The sequence below is a fragment of the Dama dama genome, chromosome 5, assembly GCF_033118175.1.
Source record: "Dama dama isolate Ldn47 chromosome 5, ASM3311817v1, whole genome shotgun sequence".
NCBI lineage: Eukaryota > Metazoa > Chordata > Mammalia > Artiodactyla > Cervidae > Dama > Dama dama.
In genome coordinates, this window is record NC_083685.1 from 84,717,100 (window position 1) to 84,737,840 (window position 20,741).

Here is a 20,741-nt window from a genome sequence, read left to right on the forward strand (position 1 = left end):
TAAATGTGTAATTAAATAATTTATTTGTGCTTGTGATTTTGAGCTGAGAGATAGATATAAGAGAATTTGCCTAAGTTAACAAAGAACATTGGAGTATTTAACACAACTTGATTTTCCTATAGTCATAAGTTTAATTTGTTGTTTTTATGGGAGTGAAGTGCTTTGAAAGATTCTGAGTGGTAGATTGGGCATGGAGAATACTCTTAAAAATTTAATGTGCAAAGTCGTTTCTGTTGTGTCTGACTCTGTGACCCCAGGTAGCCCACTAGGCTCCACTGTCCATGGGGTTTCCCAGGCAAGAATACTGGAGTAGATTGCCATTCCCTCCTCCAGGGGATCTTCCCTACACAGGGACCAAACCCAAGTCTCTTACATCTCCTGCATTGCAGGCAGGTTCTTTACCACTAGCACCAACTGCGAAGCCTAAAATCCAGTACATTAAATTAATTAAAACAGCTTAAATTATTTACAAAAATTTAATCCATAAAGTTTTAAACAAGACTGATTGTTTAAGGCTTGTCTATTCTACTTAATTAAACATTCATCAAGGACTTAAATTTTGCTAGTTTTATAAGTAGGATAAGATGGGTGAGACATGGGAAGCTATATTTTTAATTTGTTGCTCTACTGAATATTCATTTAAAAATCAAAGTAACTGCAATAGCTTCCTACAAACAAAACTTTACCTGCGGACATGAAAAAAACTCACACCGACTTAAGTCATCCTCTTCTCTTGCCCTGATGACCAAAATATGCTCTACTCAATCTCTCCACTTCCATTCTTCCTGCATGCCCTCCATTCTCCACTACAGCCACCCAAAAATCCTCCATACCTTTCCTTTATACACAGAATCAAATCCAAAATCTTTATAAGCATGTCCTGCCAAATGCCCCCTAACTGGGCCCCTGCCTGTCTCCTGAGGCTCAGCCTGCTCCCTCATATTGATGCTCCAGCCACACAGACCTTCTTTTGTCACCTCAAATACACAAACCTCATTTTTTGTCTCGGGGCCTTTGCATATGCTATTCCCCCTCTCCCAAGGCTTCTATTCCACCCTCTCTTAGCTAGCCAACTCTCATTCATCCTTTAGGTCTCAGTTAAAGACTCTTCTTAGAGCAGCCTTGTGTTAACCCCTAGTATAAGTTTGGTCTCCAGTGACACAGTTTCATAAACATCCCAGAAATAACCCATTATAGCTCTCACCACAACTTGTAATTCTGTCTTTATTATATGATACTATTTCGTTAATGGCTTTCTCCCTCATAAGACAGTTACATGAGGCCAAGTAGCATTGAGTAGGTGAATTAGGAGAGGCAAACTCTTTGCTGATGGCCCAGACAGCATCTCCCCAGCCCTGCCTTTGCTGTGAAATTCCCTGGTGGTTCAGTGGTAAAGACTCTGCACTCTCGCTGCCAAGGGCTTGGGGTTCAGTCCCTGGTTGAGGAACTAAGACTCCACAAGCCATGTGGTGCAGCCAAAAATAAAAAATAAAGTACAATTTTTTAATGGGCTGGATCAGTAGGTTTCTATCAGACTTCCAGGTTAAGGGTCTCCAACCTATGGTCTGGGAGCTAAATCCAGCTGCTGCTGTTTGTAAATAAAGTTTTATTGGAACACAGTCGTGCTCATTTGTTTTCATGTGGCTTTTGACTGCTTTTGATCTACAAACAAGAGCTGGGCAGGTATGACAGAGACTTTGTGGGGCCCACTCTCCTCTTTCACTGTCATCAAGAGGCTTTTTAGTTCTTCTTTGCTTTCTGCCATAAGGATTGTGTCATCTGCATATCTGAGGTTGATATTTCTCCCAGCAATCTTGATTCCAGCTTGTGCTTCATCCAGCCTGGCATTTCACATGATGTATCTTGCATATAAGTTAAATAAGCAGGGTGACAATATACAGCCTTGATGTACTCCTTTCCCAATTTGGAACCAGTCTGCTGTTCCATGTCCAGTTCTAACTGTTGCTTCTTGACCTACATACAGGTTTCTCAGGAGGCAGGTCAGGTGGTCAGGTCAGATGGTATTCCCATCTCCTTAAGAATTTCCCACAGTTTATTGTGATCTACAATGTGGACACACCCAAAACATGTCTCACCTTTTGTCATTCCCACACCTTTGTCTGAAAGGGTGAGCTCTAGTATCAGAAGACCTCAGTTTGAATCCCAGCTTTGCCCCTTTCTAGCTGTGTGAACAAACTACATCATAGCTCTGTGCCTTTGTATCCTCATCTGTAAAAGGGGATGACAACTCTACCAATGTCACAGGGCTGCAGTAAGGAAATAATTGTAAACATTTTCAAAATAGTAAGTGCTTCCTGTCTTATGACAACTATTACCCCTGTTGGCAGTTACCTTTGGGTAGAATGTTCTTCTGTCTTTCTCTGCATTTTAAAATCAAATACAGTCTCAGTCTAATGTTTGAGACCCAGGCCAAATGCCATCCCTTTCATGAATTTTTCTCTGCATTCTAATCTAAGGAGTTCTCTCTTGCTTCCCTCTGAAATTCTCACTGAACACTGAGGCCCCACAGCTCTGGACAGCAGGGACTTGCTCAGTTCTCTTCATCTCTACCCCAACTAGAATAAAAGCATCTTTACTAATACTCACAGTAATCCTTCTTAGCAAGGATTTGTTTAATTAAAAGAAATAAGCCTAAATCTCCTAACAAAGAAAATCTCTGGTACAAATAGTATCACTGGTGATGTCTACCAAACACTTAAAGAAAAATTAACACACCAAACTCTTCCAACAGACAAAAGAGGAAGGACTACTTCCCAACTCATTCTATGAAGGCAGCATTACCCTGATCTCTGAACATATTTTCACATAAAAACTTGTACATGAATAATGTTTATAGCAGCAGTGGGTATTCTTAATACCCACAAATTATGAAACAACCCAAATGTCCATCAGGTGATGAATGGATATACAATACGAGATATAGCCATATAGTGGAATATTATTCAGCCTTCAAAAGGAATGAAGTATTGATCCATGTTACAGCATGGAAGAACCTTGAAAACTTTGTGTTAAATGAAAGGAGCCAGACACAAAAGGCAACATATAGAATGATTCCCTTTACACATGAAACATTCAGAATAGGCAAATCCATAGAGACAGAATGCAAATTAGGGATTGCCAGGGGCTGGGGGAGGGGACAAAGAGAGTGGGTTGTCACTGAATATTGTAATACCTTTGTATGTGTGCGAGTTTTATTTTTATCATTTTCTTTTTAATTTAATTTGTTATGGTTATGCATATTGCAACCAAAGAAAGACAATGCCAGAGATTGCTCAAACTACCGCACAATTGCACTCATCTCACACACTAGTAAAGTAATACTCAAAATTCTCCAAGTCAGGCTTCAGCAATATGTGAACTGTGAAATTCCAGATGTTCAAGCTGGTTTTAGAAAAAGCAAAGGAACCAGAGATCAAATTGCCAGCATCCACTGGATCATTGAAAAACCAAGAGAGTTCCAGAAAAGCATCTATTTCTGCTTTATTGACTATGCCAAAGCCTTTGACTGTGTGGATCACAATAAACTGTGGAAAATTCTGAAAGAGACGGGAATACCAGACCACCTGAACTGCCTCTTGAGAAACCTATATGCAGGTCAGGAAGCAACAGTTAAAACTGGACAAGGAACAAGAGACTGGTTCCAAATAGGAAAAGGAGTACGTCAAGGCTGTATGTTGTCACCCTGCTTATTTAACTTATATGCAGAGTACATCATGAGAAACACTGGACTGGAAGAAGCACAAGCTGGAATCAAGATTGCCAGGAGAAATAACAATAACCTCAGATATGCAGATGACACCACCCTTATGGCAGAAACTGAAGAACTAAAGAGCCTCTTGATGAAAGTGAAAGAGGAGAGTGAAAAAGTTGGCTTAAAGTTCAACAGTCAGAAAACTAAGATCATATCATCTGGTCCCATCATTTCACGGCAAATAGATGGAGAAACAGTGGAAACAGTGGCAGACTTTACTTTTGGGGGCTCCAAAATCACTGCAGATGGTGATTGAAGCCATGAAATTAAAAGACGCTTACTCCTTGGAAGGAAAGTTATGACCAACCTAGACAGCATATTAAAAAGCAGAGACATTACTTTGTCATCAAAGGTCTGTCTAGTCAAGGTTATGGTTTTTCCAGTAGTTATGCATGGATGTGAGATTTGGACTATAAAGAAAGCTGAGCACTGAAGAATTGATGCTTTTGAACTGTGGTGTTGGAGAAGACTCTTGAGAGTCCCTTGGACTGCAAGGAGATCCAACCAGTCCATCCTAAAAGAGATCAGTCCTGGGTGTTCATTGGAAGGACTGAAACTGAAACTCCAATACTTTGGCCACCTGATGCAAAGAGCTGACTCATTGGAAAAGACCCTGATGCTGGGAAAGATAGAGGGCAGGAGGAGAAGGGGATGACAGAGGATGAGATGGTTGGATGGCATCACCAACTCAATGGACATGAGTTTGGGTAAACTCCAGGAGTTGGTGATGGACAGGGAGGCCTGGCATGCTGTGGTTCATGAGGTCACAAAGAGTTGGACACGACTGAGAGACTGAACTAAAACTAAATATTGCAATCATGTGAAACTACTACATGTTGTTGTTGTTTAGTTGCTAAGTTGTGTCTGACTCTTTTGCAACCCAGTGCCATGTAGCTTGCAGAATCTTAGTTCCCTGACCACTGACTGAACCCACGCCCACTGCAGTGGAAACATGGAGTCCTAACCACTGGCCCACCAGAGAATTCCCTGTAACATCTTTTGGAGTGATAAAAATCTTCTGGAACTAGATAGAGGTGATGGTTACACAAACTGTGAATGTACTAAATGCCACTAAATTTCACATTTTAAAATGATTAATGCAATTAATATTGCATTATGTGAGTTTTATCTCAATAACAACAACACAAAGCAATAAGCCTCCTCTTGAATGAGGAACTATTTTTTTGCTTTCAGCAAACATGTAAAGATGAGGCAATCTTTATTGTCCAAAGAGGAAATTATCAGTTAGCTTTTACTCATAACAAGTCACCCTAAAATGTAGTAGATTAAAACAAGCATTATCAAGATACCACTGCACACCTATTAGAATGGTGAAAATCCTGAACAGTACCAGTATCAAATGCTGACAAGGATGTGAAACAACTGAAATTTCCATCCATAGCTGATGGGAATGCAAAATGGTACAGTCACTTTGGAAGAAAATTTAGAGATTTCTTACAGAATTAAGTATATTCTTACTATGCAATCCAGTAATTATTCTTCTTGGTATTTTCCCAAAGGACCTGAAAACTTTTGTCCACCCAAAAACCAGCACAGTGATGTTTATAGTAACTTTATTCATAACTTCCAAACTTGGAAGCAACCAAGATGTCCTTCAGTAGGTGAATGGGTAAATAAACTGTGTTACCTCCAGACAATGGAACATTCACTGCTAAAGCAAATGAGCTATCAGTGACAATATACAGCCATGAAAAGACAAAGAGGAAGTTTAAAAGCATATTACATATCTTAAAAGTGAAGTCTCAATAGGCCAGCACTTTTCAAGTCTCTGTTTGCATGACACATTCTATTATCTCATTTACCAAGAAGCCAATCTGAAAATGCTACATACTGCATGATTCCAATTATATGACATTCTGGAAAAGGCAAAATGATGGAGACAGTAAAAAGATCTGTGGTTGCAGGTTGGGGGTGAGTGGATAGGTGCTAGGGAAGGTGAGTAATAGAGCACAGAGGGTTTTGGGGGCAGTGGAAATATTCTGTGTGCCCCCATAATGATAGATACACATAATTATACATTTACCCAAACCTATACAACACCAAAAGAGAACTGTAATGTAAACTATGGCCTTTGGAGACTCACAGAGAATGAACTTATGGTTGCCAGTAGGGAAGGATGGGGGGAAGGGAAAATTAGGGAGTTTGGGATGAACATGTAATCACTGCTATATTTAAAATGGATAACCAGCAAGGACCTCCTGTATAGTACAGGGAACTCTGCTCAGTGTTATGTGGCAGCCTAGATGGAAGGGGAAGTTGGGGGAGACGGACACATGTATATGTATGGCTGAATCCCTTCACTGTCCACCTCAAACCATCATAACATTGTTAATTGGCTATACTCAAAAAAAAAAAAAAAAAAGAACTATGGTCTTTGGGTGATTATGATGTGTCAACGTTCACCAGTTGTGACAAATGTACCACTCTGATGAGGGCTATTGAAAATGGGGAGACTGTGTCTTTGGGTGTAGTGTGTATACAGGAAACATCTATACTTCCCTTCAGTTTTCCTATGAATCTAAAACTGTTCTTTTAAAAGTTTTAATGAAAACATTAAAAACATTTTTAAGTGCAAAGATTTATTATTTATCACAAATCTATGGGTTGGATAAATGGTTCTGCTTAAAGTTTAAAGTGAAGTCGCTCAGTCGTGTCCAACTCTTTGCGACCCCATGGACTGTAGCCTACCAGGCTCCTCCATCCATGGAATTTTCCAGGCAAGAGTGCTGGACTGGGGTGCCATTTCCTTCTCCAGGGAATCTTCCCAACCCAGGGATCAAACCCGGGTCTCCCGCACTGCAGGCAGACACGTTACCGTCTGAGCCACCAAAACTGCTCTTTTAAAAGTCTTAAGGAAAACATTAAAAAAATTTTTTAAGGGCAAGGATGTATTTATTAGTTCTCACAAGTCTATGGGTTGGATAAATGGTTCTGCTGGTCTGGGGCAATTCAGCTGGGGTTCAATGGTCTAGGATGATCTCTCACCAGGGACAGCTCTCCACATGGTCACTCAACCTTTGAGAGGCTATCATGGGCTGGTACACATAAAGGCATAAAGGTTCCTAGCAGAAAACTAACACAAGTCTCAACAGGCCAGCAGTTTTCAAGTCTCTGTTTGCATGATACATTCTATTATCTCATTTACCAAAGTCTCATGCCAAGACTTCCCACGTGCACGCATACTAGTGGCGGGGCGGGGGGGGGGGGGGGGGGGCGGCGGCGGAAATTGTTGCAGCCCTTTTTGTACATAAGCTACCAAAGGGAGGAAGAAGTTAAACCTGAACCAAGACCTAATCTCTAATAGCCAAGCTAGAGTTAGGAGAAGTGCTTGGTACAAAAGGGAAGCCTCTCTATTTGACTTGATATCACCAAAGTATATAGGAAATGGTCAGACAGTATCTGAGGAATCCTGTCCATGTGTGACCACAGAATGGTTTCAATTCTACACTATAGAACAGACTTCAGCTGCGGAATCTTGAATGGAATATTATTGTTTGGGTTTGCTGTATTTTTCTAAGGAGGGCTACAGTGAGGGTCAGTCCCCCCACACACAGCCAGTGGGTGCCATCTTGCAGTTGACTTAGGGCAATGATCTGAATGCTCCCTCTTGAGCTACAAGTGAAGGGCCCTTTCCCTCCCCACCAGGAGCAGATAGTAGTGGGGCTGGCCTGGTGCCCCATGTCATTACAAGCTTAAGCAAAACAAAGGAGCATACGCTGAGTCCAGAACAGAGTAAGATAATCCCACACAAAGCAATTAGCCCAGCACAGCTGTAGAGCACTTTATCTCTTCTGTGGCCCTGAAGGGGTTGAAAGATTGCATAGACTAGAATGCCTTTCCTGATGCAGTGTGCAGCTGGCCTGAGGGAGAACACGATCACTACCTCGCCTTTGTGTGGGACTCAAGGTACGTAACTTGAATTCAAGGTACCTTCCTTACTCACCACACACAGCCATCAGAGGAGGCCAGACACCTGGGATGATTTCACTTGGAAACTAAAGGAACTCTGGTGTTGGAGAAGACTCTTAAGAATCCCTTGGAGAGCAAGGAGACCAAACCAGTCAATCCTAAAGGAAATCAACCTCGAATACTCATTGGAAGGACTGATGCTGAAATTGAAGCTCCAACACTTTGGCCACCTGATACGAACAGCCGACTCATTGGAAAAGACCCTGATGCTGGGAAAGGCTGAGGGCAGGAGGAGAAGAGGGGGACAAAGAATGAGATGGTTGGATAGCATCATCGACTCAATGGACATGAGTTTGAGCAAACTCCGGGAGATAGTGAAGGACAGGGAAGCCTGGCATGCTGCAGTCCATGGGGTCACAAAGAATCGGACATGACTTAGCACCTAACAGCAACAAGAAAGGAACAGCAAGCAGTGCAGGGAAAAATCACTTCAGGCCTCTCTCCTGAAAAGGGACCAGTGCATCTGGGCATGGAACACCATCCTGAGATTTCAAGACCTGCCCAGGATACAGACATATAACACACGAGTGATGAGAAAGGAGTGATGGGGGAGTTGAGAGTAACAGCAGGTAATTGCCATAGGCCAAGTGCAGGTCTGAGAAAGCAGGTGGGCCATCTTAGCTCAAATATGCCGACACTGTAATAGTACAGGGCAGCTCAGCTTATGCTAGACAAATAGGTTATGCAAGCCTACGTCCCGGGATGTGGCAAGATCAGTGTTTACAGGCAGAAATGACAGGGTATTTGCTATTTCTGCAAGGGAAGAAGCTGCCGGATGTGCTAGACAGTATTGTGAAATAGTTATAGTAAGCGCTTCATGTAGTAAACATCTCGTCTCAAAGGAAGTGCCCATAACGCGGTTTTGGAGTGTAGTAAGTGCTCAGAAACACCAGCTGTTGTTATCATCAACCCCAGAAGACCCCTGAGGTTGGATCAGCTTACAAGGAGCACAGCCTGCTCCCTCAACCATGCCAAGCTAAGTAACAAATAGAGTTGATGTGATTCTTCAATGTCAACAATGATGCTTGGTGGCATAGGAAAGGAAAATCCATAAAAGACTCAGGAAGTACACAAAAACCACTCAATTAAAAATAAATAAATTTTCAAAAAAAGAAACGGCACTATATTGGGAAATCGGACATGTGTCTTCATTGCTTCCTTTTGCTGAACAGATACCCATCCAGTGCTGCATCAGACACTTCTTATGCTACTTCCCACCCATCAGCCCCATCGGTTCCTCTGGCCACCACTACAACCACCAGTCCTGTAGAGGCCTCGCCCAGCTCCATGGAGGGGTAGTCTGGCCGCATCTCACCTTTCACACCCTTCATCTCATCATGCATGCCATTCCTTTCTTGACTCAGGGACTCCCCGATGCTGAGACAGAGAACCTGAAGGAAACTACTTGGTACTCAGGACCGAGATGCTGCAACCTGGAGGTACTGGACAAGGACTCATGAGACTTGGAAGAGACTTGGAAGTCACTGGGGAGTATCCACAGCAAAGGAGAAAGTCAGCGAGTACAGGGATAGAATGACTTGACCCATGGAAGTCAGCCAGCCTGTTCCCTCAGTCACAACAGAGCTACTGCAACAAGCCCTTGGCTGTGGTGGCAAGGATAGAGGTTATGCATGGGCCAAACAGTGTGGGCTTTCTCTCATCAAGTCCCATTTAACTATGGCTGCTGCTGAATGAATAACCTTCCAGCAGAGGTAGACATCAAGTCTCAATATGGCACCCGCCTCCAAGGAGAAAACACAGCCATACAGTGGCATGTTGATTATCTTGGATGTCTGCCAACCTGCAAGGGAGAACAAGCCAACCTTAGCAGGACTGACACTTATTCCCAATGTGGGGTTTGTCACTACCAGCAGTACCTTTGCCAGTCCAATGGTCCAAGGACTTAGAGAATGTCTGATCACTCAGTATGGTATGTGCACAAGATGGCTTCAGGTCAAGGGGTCCATCTCACAAATGGTGTGAGTCAGTGGGTATATGGGATCCACTTGGTTTACCATATACTGAAACAGCTAAAAGAATGATGAGGGGTTAATAATTTAGCTGAAGCCAAAACAAACTTCAGGGTTGGGACTTCTCCAGAACGAAGTGTATGCATGGAAGCAAAGAATGATAGATAATGCTAGGTCCCCGGTGGCTAAAACACACAGGAATCAAGGGGATGGGCTCCGTCTTCATATTTCCAGTCAACTATTTGTGATTCTCATCCCTGAAACATTAGACTCTGCTGGATTTCTGGGGAGATGGGAGAGTTGGAGGTGAACTGGTATGAGTGCACATTTACGGGTTCTACTGAACCTGAAAGAACTAGTGTGTGTGTGTGTGTGTGTGTGTGTGTGTGTGTGTGTGTGCATGTGTGTGCGTGTGTGTGTGTGCATATGTGTGTGTGTGTGTGTGTGTGCGTGTGTGCTCAGTCACTCAGTCATGTCCAACTCTTTGCAACCCCATAGATTAATACAACCAGCTTGAAGCAAGCTCTGTGATGGACTAGACATAATAAAGGCACAAACACCTTGGAGGGAAGCAAGGGGTGGACTGTATTGTGGATTACATCACATCCTTGCAACTTCACCCCTTACCTCGGCCACTGCTCAGTCACTGCTTTCCTTGCATTAACATAAGCTTCATGCAGGTGTCTTACCTCATAACTAACTTCCCACGGGGCTACTCTGGTTCTGAGGCATGGAATATGTGAAAGAACATAACAGACACTCATGAGCAAACCAGAAGTGTGAATAAATTAATGCTGGTATATACGGAATCTAGAAAAATGGTACAGTTCCCTATCTGCAGAGAATGAATAGAGACACAGATACAGAGAATCATGTGGACACAGGCGGGAAGGAGAAGGTGGACAAATTGGGAGAGTGCCACTGATGTATATACATCACCATGCATAAAACAGATAGCTAGTGAGAAACGGCTGCATAACACACAGAGCTCAGCTCGGGGCTCTGTGATTGATGACCTAGAAGGATAGGGTGGAGAGTGGGAGGGGGCTCAAAAGGGAGGGCATATATGCATACCTATAGCTGATTACAGCAGAAACTAACATCATTTTGTAAAGCAAATATACTCCAATAATAAAATAAAATTAATATTTGAAATCCACCCCTGGCCAATGAAGTCTTGCTCTCACCACAGTTTAACACATTGCTGTGTAACAAACCACTTGAAGCTTAGTAGTATAAAGTGACATCAGCTGTATTCTACTCACAAATTCTACCGGTCAGAAATTCACACAGGGAACAGCCCAGATGGCCTGTCTCTGCTTCATGAAGCCTGGGGCATGTCTGGAAAGATACAAAGAGCAAGAAATGACCCAAAGGGATGGGGAACCATCTAGAGCAGGACTGTCCAGTAAGAATACAATGCAAGTTGCATGTTGTTGTTGTTGAACTCTCTAAGTCCTGTCCAACTCTTTGCTATCCCATGGACTGTAGCCCACCAGGCTCCTCTGTCCTTGGGATTTCCAAGGCAAGAATAATGGAGTGGGTTGCTATTTCCTTCTCCAGGGGATCTTTCCACCCAGAGATCAAAGCCACGTCTCCTGCATTGACAAGTGGATTCTTTACCGCTGAACCACCTGGGAAGCCCATGTAGTATTTTACATAGTGTCAACTACACAAGAGAAAAATCAAGGCAAATTTGGGCAGAGGGAGGTCATAGTTTCAGATAGAGAGTCCCAGAAAGATTAACAAGAAAAACAACATTTGAACGAGGAGTTGAAGGAGGTTAGGGAGAAAGTAAAATTTTCTCCCAAAAAAAACTTATGGAAGGGAAGAGTAATGTAGGAAGCAGGAACAGAAATCTCTGAGCCAGCCTGCATAACCAAAGCAAAATGAGTGAGGGGAAGAGTAATAGGACCTGAAACAGAGCATGAACAGGGACCAGAGCACATAGGAGCTTGTAGGTTAGGAGAAGGATTGGGCTTTATACTAGGTTGGGATGGAGGATTAAAAAACCATCAGTGGGTTTTAAATAGGATTGACTTGGCTGATTTATATTTTAACAGGATCACCCAGGTGGCAATATCTAGAATGAACTAAAAAGGGGCAAGGGCAGAAGAAGGAGACACATTAGGAGGTTTTTGCAAAAATCCTGGTGAGAGACAAGAGTGGATTGGACCAGGTGGAGAGAGAGGATGTGGTGAGGACACATTTTTGAAAGTAGGCCCACCCCAGTATTTGTTAATGGATTGGATGTGGAGGTGAAACAAACAGAGGAGGCAAGGGTCAAGATTCTATGTGAGGAGTCACTTGACCTGGTTCACATGTTAGAACACCCTGATCACAGGCTGTTTGATATCAGGGTGATAACACCCTGATAACAGAACTCCAAAGGAAAACATTCTGATGAGAGGATTCAGTGACCCTCCTAGAGGAAGGATCCTTCATAAACTGGTTCCTCCCTTTGCCTGTGCCCAGTGGGCAGTTAGGGAAGCCTCATGTCATCCTCGCCCCTTCTTCCTGTTGCCTTCTCGGCCTCCTTCCCTTTATTTAGAAATAGCGTGTTATCTATTATACAACCCAGGAAAGCATTCTGATCTCTGCCCTGTGACTTCACGCTCCTCCTCTTTCTATAAATACAAGGGCAGAGCTGAGATTCAGGGAAGTCGGAGAGAGCCCGGAGTCCTCAGGCTGGTCCACCGTCTGTGCACCAGGAAGATGAAGACCTCCATAGCTGCCCTCCCCTTCCTCATCCTCGCTGCCCAGGCTGCACGTGGTGAGTTCAGTGAGTCTTCTCCCCAGTGGGCAGGTGGGTGGTAACTTGCAGACCAGGGAGGAGATGCAGAGGGACACCTTTGTCCCAGCGCGGATGTAGCTCCCGTTTAAAAGCAGCCGCAGCGAGTACAGATCTCTCCCTGCAGACGCTGGTCCCTGGGGAAAGCAGCAGGCAGCTGACTGGTCCCACCTGGGGAAACAGTTCTCTCCCTTTCATGACCAGAATCATCTGACAATTTCTCTTAGCTGACATAGGAGCATTATGGGCCAGATCAAGAGAACTGTAGAAAAATCGTAGATCTGTAGAAAGAAGTATAGACTTTCACAATGTTAGAACTATTATATGCCCTCTAGTGTAAAACTCTCACTTCAGAAAGGAAACTGGACAAGCCAGACAAGTGACTCACTCAAGTGTACTTAATCATCTTATTTATTTATGTAACAAATAGATATCTAGTATTTCCTATGTGCAAGCAGGCACTGTTCTAAGTGTCTTGTAGATATTAATATATTGGATCCTCCTGACAATGCTGTAGGGTAGACTATCATCAAACTATATGGATTTACTTATGATTATTATTAATTACTCTCTTACAAACAAGAGAACTGAGGCATAGGAACCCTAGATAACTTGCTCAAGATCACACAGCCATATGTGGTGGCATTAGGTTACAAGCTAGTTAGGAAGCTGTTATGGGAAGACAATACCCATCTAAGACTTAATTCTGCAAGCCCCACACATATCATATTAAGCATATGGAAGTGTATGCACATGCCTCTTCTAATATAGTTCATATATAACTACATAAGAATGAGCTAAATTTTAGTTATGCTTGCCTAATTATCCTAATACAAGTCCACAACTCATTCATCCAAATCTAATATAGTTCATATATAACTACATAAGAATGAGCTAAATTTTAGTTATGCTTGCCTAATTATCCTAATACAGGTCCACAACTCATTCATCCAAATCTAATATAGTTCATATATAACTACATAAGAATGAGCTAAATTTTAGTTATGCTTGCCTAATTATCCTAATACAGGTCCACAACTCATTTATCCACAACTCATTTATCCAAATGCTAGATGCATTTTGGAATGCAGAATTTTTCAGGTTTTAAAAAGGCAATGCAGTATGACCCAGCAATTCCATTTCTTCTTGATATAGCCAAAAGAACTGAAAGTAGATACATGAAAGAGATACCTATACAACCTTACTAGTAACAGCTTAATTTTTAATTGCCAAAAAGAGGAAGCAACCCAAGTGTCCACTGACGAATGAATGGATTGAAAAACAGGGTGTGTGTATATGTGTGTGTGTGTGTGTGTGTGTACACTATGGAGTATTATTCAGCCTTAAAAATTAAGGGAATTCTGACATGTGCTACAACATGGATAAACATTGAAGACATGATGATAGGTGAGATAAGCCAGTCACAAAAGGACAAATAATATGATTCCACTCCTATGAAGAACTTAAAATAGTCAAATTCAGAGAGAAAGTAGAATGGCAGTGGCTCAGGGTTTAGGGAAGGGGGAAATGGGGAGCTATTGTGTAATGGGTATAGAGTTTCAGCTTTCAAGATGAAAAAAGTTTCAGCTTTCAAGATGAAAAAAGTTCAAGATTGTGGTAAGTTGCACAATATGAGAAGGTACTTAATGCTATTGAACTGCACACTTCGAGATGATTAAAATTGTAAAGTTTATGTTATTTACATTATGTATGTGCTAATAAACTCTTGGTTTATTAGCAACTACAGAGTAAACCTAGATTGCTGCCTATAGCTCTTGGTACTTCGGTTGACAGCTCTTAAATGTACAAAATCACCTCCAGTTCATGGTCAAGCCATGAATACCCCCATCTTCAAGTCTGCCTGCTAGAGCTTTTGCTTTCCCTGATTGTGATTTTTCTGACATTTTATCTCAGACAATTGAACTTTTTGATAATTTGAGGAAAACAAAAATTACCTGAAAAACTGCCTGACCCACTGCATTGTAGACATGCAATCTTTGCAAAGATCATAAATGACAGTTGTGAATATTCAGATGTGATTATCTTTTCCTATCCATGTTCTGATCCCAGGGAGATAGTGAACAAATGATTATGTTGGAGATGTTTTTATTTATAAGATCTAATGTAAAATCACTACTTGCAACTTTTTAGATCTGGATGTTGCCTGTTTAATATATTTCTTTTAAAGTTTAAAAGGGTTTTCTATCTATTGTTAATATCAGTTGGATAACATTTTGTCAAGTTTTTTTTCTGATTGTTAGTTTGATGTTAGCTGGAATTCAAGAAATGACAGTGACCTTATTCAAATAAAGAAATATTTTAGTAATTTTTTTAATTGTAAACTTTGCATTATGTACATTCTATCACATTCTAAAAGAATGTATTTTTTAAAAGGTAACACATACCTGGACACTACTTAACATCCCTGGCAGAGTCTGAGAAACACATGTTAACCGAACACAGTCATATTTCTGCAGCAAACACATGTCAGTATACATGCTGATGGAGTAAATAAAGCCTGTAAACAGCCTCACTTCACTTTGGGTGATGTTGTGTCACCAAATCAGTTATAGGAAAATTTTTACTGTTTCCAGAGCCCTGTGAATTCCAGAAACGTGTAGAAAGCATGGTGCATTGGATCACATTATGGAGCTATTCAGCTGGTCTGCTCGTGTTGGATGTGCAGTTAGCTTTTTGTATTCAAAGTCAATAGAATGTTTTCCTGTCTCAAATGTTTTCAAAAGTTCCCTGAAAAGTCTCAGGGCCTTGATAGAGAAAATGGACTTGGAGGCAGATCTGGTCCAATGGTTCAGTATCCTTGCCTCCCTAGCAGGAGATGGGGTTGAGGAATGAGAGAGATGGAGATGTTGAAACAATGCTGCTTCCCAGTAATTTTTCTTCCCTTCTCTACTGTTTCTCTCAAACAGAAGACATGGTGTCAAACCTGAAGCTTGAACTCTCAAGGCCAGACCTGGATCGACACTCCTTGTCTCACGGAGGTAAAGTTTTGTTATGGCATATATTTAAAACAGCTAGCAGGTACAGATTGGCTCAAAGACTTCAATACACCTCATTTACAGGCCCTGAGGGGGGTCCTGAGGGTGGTGAGTATCTTCAAGGAAGTTTAGGATGGGCTGTGGGTCCATAGATGGCCTCTTTCAGAGATGGACTCTATTCCACCTGGCTGTCAGAAGAGTTGGCTCACTGGCGGGAGAGGCAAAGGGTGCTCTCTGACGCCTTCTGCAGGCCTCAGGCTCTCCTTCTTCTGGGAGGAATTCTCCTGCTCTGTCGTGGCCCTGCCTGGATGCCCTCGGACACATAAGCTCAGCCCTGGGGAGAACGAAACGTCTCTGGCAAGAAAAGGCCAGCAAGTGCCGGAAGAGGAGGAAAACATCCCTTTCCAGTCCTGAACCTTCAGGACTTCCCTGGTGGTCCAGTGGTTAAGAATCCGCCTGCCAGTGCAGGACGCACGGGTTCCATCCATGGTCCGGGAAGATTCCACATGCCACCCTGCAAGGAAGAGTATCCCTGCTCGCTGTAACTGGAGAAAGTCCGTGTGCAGCAACACAGAGCTAGCACAGTCAAAGATAATTAATTGATTTTTTTAAAGCCCTGCACCTTCTCACTCTTCCCAGTACGTGGGAGGAAAGGGGGAAAGGATGCCGTTTTCATCAGTTTTGTTTGTTTAGTTGCTAAGTTGGGTCCAACTCTTTTGCAACCCCAAGGACTTAGGCCTACAGGCTCCTCTGCCCGTGGGGTTTCCCAGGCAAGAATACAGGCGCGGGTTGCCGTTTCCTTCCGCAAGTTTTCCTCCCACTCAGCCCTTAAGTGACGCTTTCTCTTGTAGCAGGCTTTCACCGGCCCACGGACTGCTGCACGTCTTACACCCAAAGAAACATCCGATGTGTATTCATGGAAGGTTATATAGACACGAGCAGCGAGTGCTCCCAGCCAGCTGTCATGTAAGTGCGCCAAGCTCACCGGCCGTTTCTGGGGGCAGAGTGGAGACGGGAAGGGGTGGGACCCCAAGAATGGATGTCCAAGAAAGTCCCACCCTCCGGATCCTGCTGGGTCAGCAGAAGCATGTGTCCTCAGGAGGATCCTGCAGGGCACCAGGTATGAGATGCTCCCAGGGAAGAGGGAAGCTAGGGAAGGAAGGCGGGAGCAGGAGGGAGGCTGCCGAGGAAACCCTCTGCGTCCCTGAGGGAGGGGCTCAGAGAGAAGCTGCTCTGAGAAAGGGAAGAACTGGCTGGGCTGTCGGGGGCCCGAGGCGCAGGGAGGATGGGGCTCCCCTCCCCCATTTGCTGAACCCTCTTCTGTTTGTAATCTTTCCCCCCCCCCACTTTCTCCCCAGCTTCGTCACCAAGAAGGGGCAGCATGTCTGCGCTGATCCTAACAATGAGCGAGTTCAGAAATGCAAGTCGGAGCTGAGGCTGGGGTCAGCCGTAGAGGACCTGAGATCGCTATTGCTTGAGCCGGGGCGCCTGGAGCGGGGCCCCTCTGCTCCGTCTCTCTTGCCCCACAGTCCTCATTGGAGGGCCCTGGCCTGAATTACTTTTTTAAAAAGCAACAGTTACTGTTCTGTTCTGGTTACAAAAGCAACACATTCATCAAGAGTATCCAATTTGACTTCACTCAAACTTTTAGAGGGAAAAGATTGTGTAGGAATTGCTGAACTTTGGATTCGTGTTGGGGGGGCGGGGGACGGGGTTTGGGGGGAGGGGGAGTCTAAACAAGACATCATAGTGTAAACTTTTTTAAGCCAAAAACATGACCTTGAAATACAGACTTAGTATGTGTATTTAACCCATTAATCACTAAACTGATTCAAAGATCATCTGAGGAACAGAGGCTTATATAGTCATAGGAGATGGCATTCTGAAATGTTTGTTAGAGAAAAACAAATACAAATTCTAGACGGCAATAAATCTGTAACTTTGGGGATTATCTTTTCTACTAGACAGCAATCTTAAATAGAACACACACAAAATCATGCGGCCTCTACGACTCAGAGCAAAAGCAGTATTTGATAGGAGCCTGGGATCAAACCTACCTGCTGATCTTGGAGAGTCTCCTCAAGAGGAAGGAGTCAACTACAGCTCATCCTGGGGACACAGACCCTGGCAACAACTGTCCTTGGGAACTCCTACTGCCATATAGACACCTTGCTGGCGGGCACCACTGTGGAATCCTCCCTCTAGCTTATTGCCCCTGGATCCAGCCCTGCCTGGTCCAACATCTTGTAGGAACCAGTGCTGGACTGTCTCACGCCAAGCAACTAACTGGGCAGGAACACAGCCTCCCTCACCATCAGTAGACAGGCTGCCTTAAGAGCACACAGTAGACTCTGGACATGACCCAACCCACCTAAAGGCCCAGAATCCAGCTCCACCCACCAGTGGGCAACCCCACGGCTTACAGAACCAACCTGTCCACCAGGAGGCCAGACCGTACTTTGGGACCATCTGGGCCTCAGTCCTGAGCACTGGTAGGCTGACACAAGCTTTGGGACAACCTGAACTTGTACCCAACTGTGTCAGAAACCACGCCGCCTCACCAATAATGACGATCTGACACCAACTCTGGGACCCCTAAGCCCTGCAACCAGACTCCAGGACTCAGCTCTCCCTGACAGTATTCTGGCACTAACCCCAGGACCTGGCTTTACCACCAGTAGTTGGGCCACAGCCGCAGAGTCTTCTAGTCTTGAGTCCACCCACCAGGGAGCCAGCTCTAGCCCCAGGGCCCATGGAGTTCTGCAGTACGCTGCCCTGTGACCAGGCCCCAGTAACCAGCAGCCAACAGCCTCTATACAAGGAAGTGCCTGGTAAATAAACAGACCAGGGTCAACCAAGCCTATCAAATCACCCACATAGCCCGCCACAACAAAAGAACCACACAGCCCTCATGAGGGGAGTCCCCAGAGCATGCAGCTTGGACCACAAGAGGGGCATGCACTGCTGGGATGCACAGGACATCTCCTGTAGAAAGCCATTTCTCCAAGGTTAAGAAATACAACTTAGATACCAGATGCATAAAAATATAAACAGCAACTTAGGCAAAATGGGATGCCAGAAGAACATGCTCCAGATGAAGGAACAAGATTAAACCTCAGAAGAAGAACTAAGTGAAGTGGTGAAAAAAAGAAAAAAGAACTATGTGAAGTGAAAATAGGCAATCTACCTGAGAAAAAGTTCAGGGTAGCAATCATGCATGCTTGTGTGCTAAGTTGCTTCAGTGGTGTCTGACTCTTTGCTACCCTATGGACCGCAGCCCCCCAGGCTCCTCTGTCCATCAGATTTTTCAGGCAAGAATGCCGGAGTGGATTTCCATGCCCTCCTCCAAGGGATCTTCCCCACCCAGGGATCAAACCTGAGTCTCCTGCATTGGCTGGTAGGTTCTTTTTAGTGCTAGCACCACCTGGGAAGCCCAGTGATCATAACAATGATCAAAGAACTTGGGGGAAGAATGGATGCAGAGAGTGAGAAGTTAGAAGTCTTTAACAAAGAATTAGAAAGTAAAAAAGAAAACCCCCAAAGAGATGACAAATACAACAAATAAAATGAAAAATACACTAGAAGGAATCAACAGAATAAATGACAGAGGAATGGGTCAGCCATTTGGAAGGAGGTAATAGAAATAACTGATGCCCAACTCTCTCTCTGGTCCATGGTCCCCTCTGGAAGACTCCCATAGCAGATACCCTTCTTTATTTGAAGAACTGTGCTTCCAGCTTCGTCCTGGGTCGAACCCCTGACTGTCCAAAAGTGGGGACTGGCGAGGTCCTTAACTTGTTTTTTGGGCCCAAGATTCTTCTCCCAACACCTCCCAACTGATCTTTGGCTTACCCAGGGTCCTGCTGGAAAAATGTTTTCTCGATGATCTTCTCCATCACTTATGTAAGGACATAAGTTTTTCAGCCACCTTGTGCATTGCCATCAAATTGACAAAAGTCCATTATATAGAACAGAAATTTCTCACGTTATGGTCAGCTTTCTGTCATCTTTTCTGATCCTTTACTGTTACTATGAGTTTGTGTTTTTTTTTTTAAATAGTGAAAACTTTTATATTTGGAATTAGCCAGCTGGACTCGGTTTCAGTCAGTTCAGTGTTCGACTCTTTGCGCCCCCATGAATCGTCAGGCCTCCCTGTCCATCACCAACTCCCAGAGTTTACTCAAACTCATGTCCATCAAGTTGGTGATGCCATCCAGCCATCTCTTCCTCTGTCGTCCCCTCCTCCTCCTGCCCCCAATCCCTTCCAGCTTCAGGGTCTTTTCCAATGAGTCAACTCTTCGGATGAGGTGGCCAAAGTATTGGAATTTCAGCTTCAGCATCAGTCCTTCCAATGAACACCCAGGACTGAGCTCCTTTAGGATAGACTGGTTGGATCTCCTTGCAGTCCAAGGGACTCTCAAGAGTCTTCTCCAACACCACACTTCAAAAGCATCAATTCTTCAGCGCTCAGCTTTCTTCACAGTCCAACTCTCACATCCATACATGACCACTGGAAAAACCATAGCCTTGACTAGACGGACCTTTGTTGGCAAAGTAATGTCTCTGCTTTTTAATATGCTATCTAAGTTGGTCATAATTTTCCTTCCAAGGAGAAAGTGTCTTTTAATTTCATGGCTGCAGTCACCATCTGCAGTGACTTTTAGATGATCCCAATTTTGTTGGCAACAACCAAAACATCCTAGTCAGAAGCCAGCTTTGTTCTCTGCATCAGGCCTGATCAGGGTGTTGACCTGAGCCACATCAGTGTCATAGAGCTTCTTCCCAGCCTGTTTAATCTGGTGCTTGTTGGCCTTGACAGCCACAATGAATACCAGTGTGTGTGGTCTTCTATTTTCTTCCTGGCTGACTCAGACTGAGGGAGAACTTGATGATGTCATAGAGGTCGAGTTCATTTCTCCTAGGGGCCATCTTCCAAGGGTATTCAGGCTGCCTCCTGAGCTGCAGTGTTTTCAGCCACCTTTTTTGTGAACCTTCGCCACAGTTTTTGTGGCTGCGGATGCTTTTCAACACTGCTGTCTTGGCCTTCAGAGTCTTTGCTCTGGCTTAGGCTTTGGAAGGGGCAAGGGCTTCCTTCTTTGCCTTTGGCACCATCTTTGTGAAAAGGTGAATTTATTTTTAATGTAGCTTTTATTTTCCCACTTATTCTGTCATTTAGATGGAGTTGGGGGAAGCAAAAGAGGCAACACAGATGCTAAGGGTTC

At 43.8% G+C, this 20,741-nt stretch overlaps 1 protein-coding gene and 1 long non-coding RNA gene across 5 annotated transcripts in view; one reads left to right on the plus strand and one right to left on the minus strand.

Annotated features, from left to right (window-relative positions):
• Positions 1–17,715, minus strand: part of LOC133056896 (uncharacterized) — a 41,486-nt gene extending 23,771 nt beyond the window's left edge. Inside the window, exons 1-2 of the long non-coding RNA XR_009692927.1 lie at positions 17,577–17,715; positions 10,998–11,073 (exon numbers count right to left, since the gene is read on the minus strand). This is a non-coding gene — a long non-coding RNA (uncharacterized LOC133056896). The remainder of the gene's footprint in view (positions 1–10,997; positions 11,074–17,576) is intronic.
• LOC133056891 (C-C motif chemokine 15-like) lies at positions 12,216–19,503 on the plus strand. 4 transcript variants are annotated; one of them, XM_061142754.1, is made up of 4 exons: positions 12,216–12,514; positions 15,451–15,522; positions 16,374–16,485; positions 16,878–17,451. In XM_061142754.1, exons 1-4 carry the CDS (start codon positions 12,448–12,450, stop codon positions 17,071–17,073), a joined length of 447 nt encoding a protein of 148 aa, XP_060998737.1. In that variant the 5' UTR covers positions 12,216–12,447; the 3' UTR covers positions 17,074–17,451. The 4 variants fall into 4 exon arrangements, with proteins under 4 accessions (XP_060998737.1, XP_060998736.1, XP_060998739.1 ...); XM_061142753.1 differs by having other exon boundaries at positions 12,218–12,514; positions 16,371–16,485; positions 16,878–19,503; XM_061142756.1 differs by having other exon boundaries at positions 12,229–12,505.
• The last annotated feature ends 1,238 nt before the right edge of the window (positions 19,504–20,741 follow it).

Coding starts and splice junctions, on each gene's coding strand:
- LOC133056891 (XM_061142753.1), top strand. CDS start 12,448: ATGAAGACCTCCATAGCTGCCCTCCCCTTCCTCATCCTCGCTGCCCAG. Junction 12,515..15,450: donor GGCTGCACGTGGTGAGTTCA/GTGAGTCTTCTC, acceptor TCTCTCAAACAG/AAGACATGGTGTCAAACCTG. Junction 16,486..16,877: donor TGCTCCCAGCCAGCTGTCAT/GTAAGTGCGCCA, acceptor CTTTCTCCCCAG/CTTCGTCACCAAGAAGGGGC.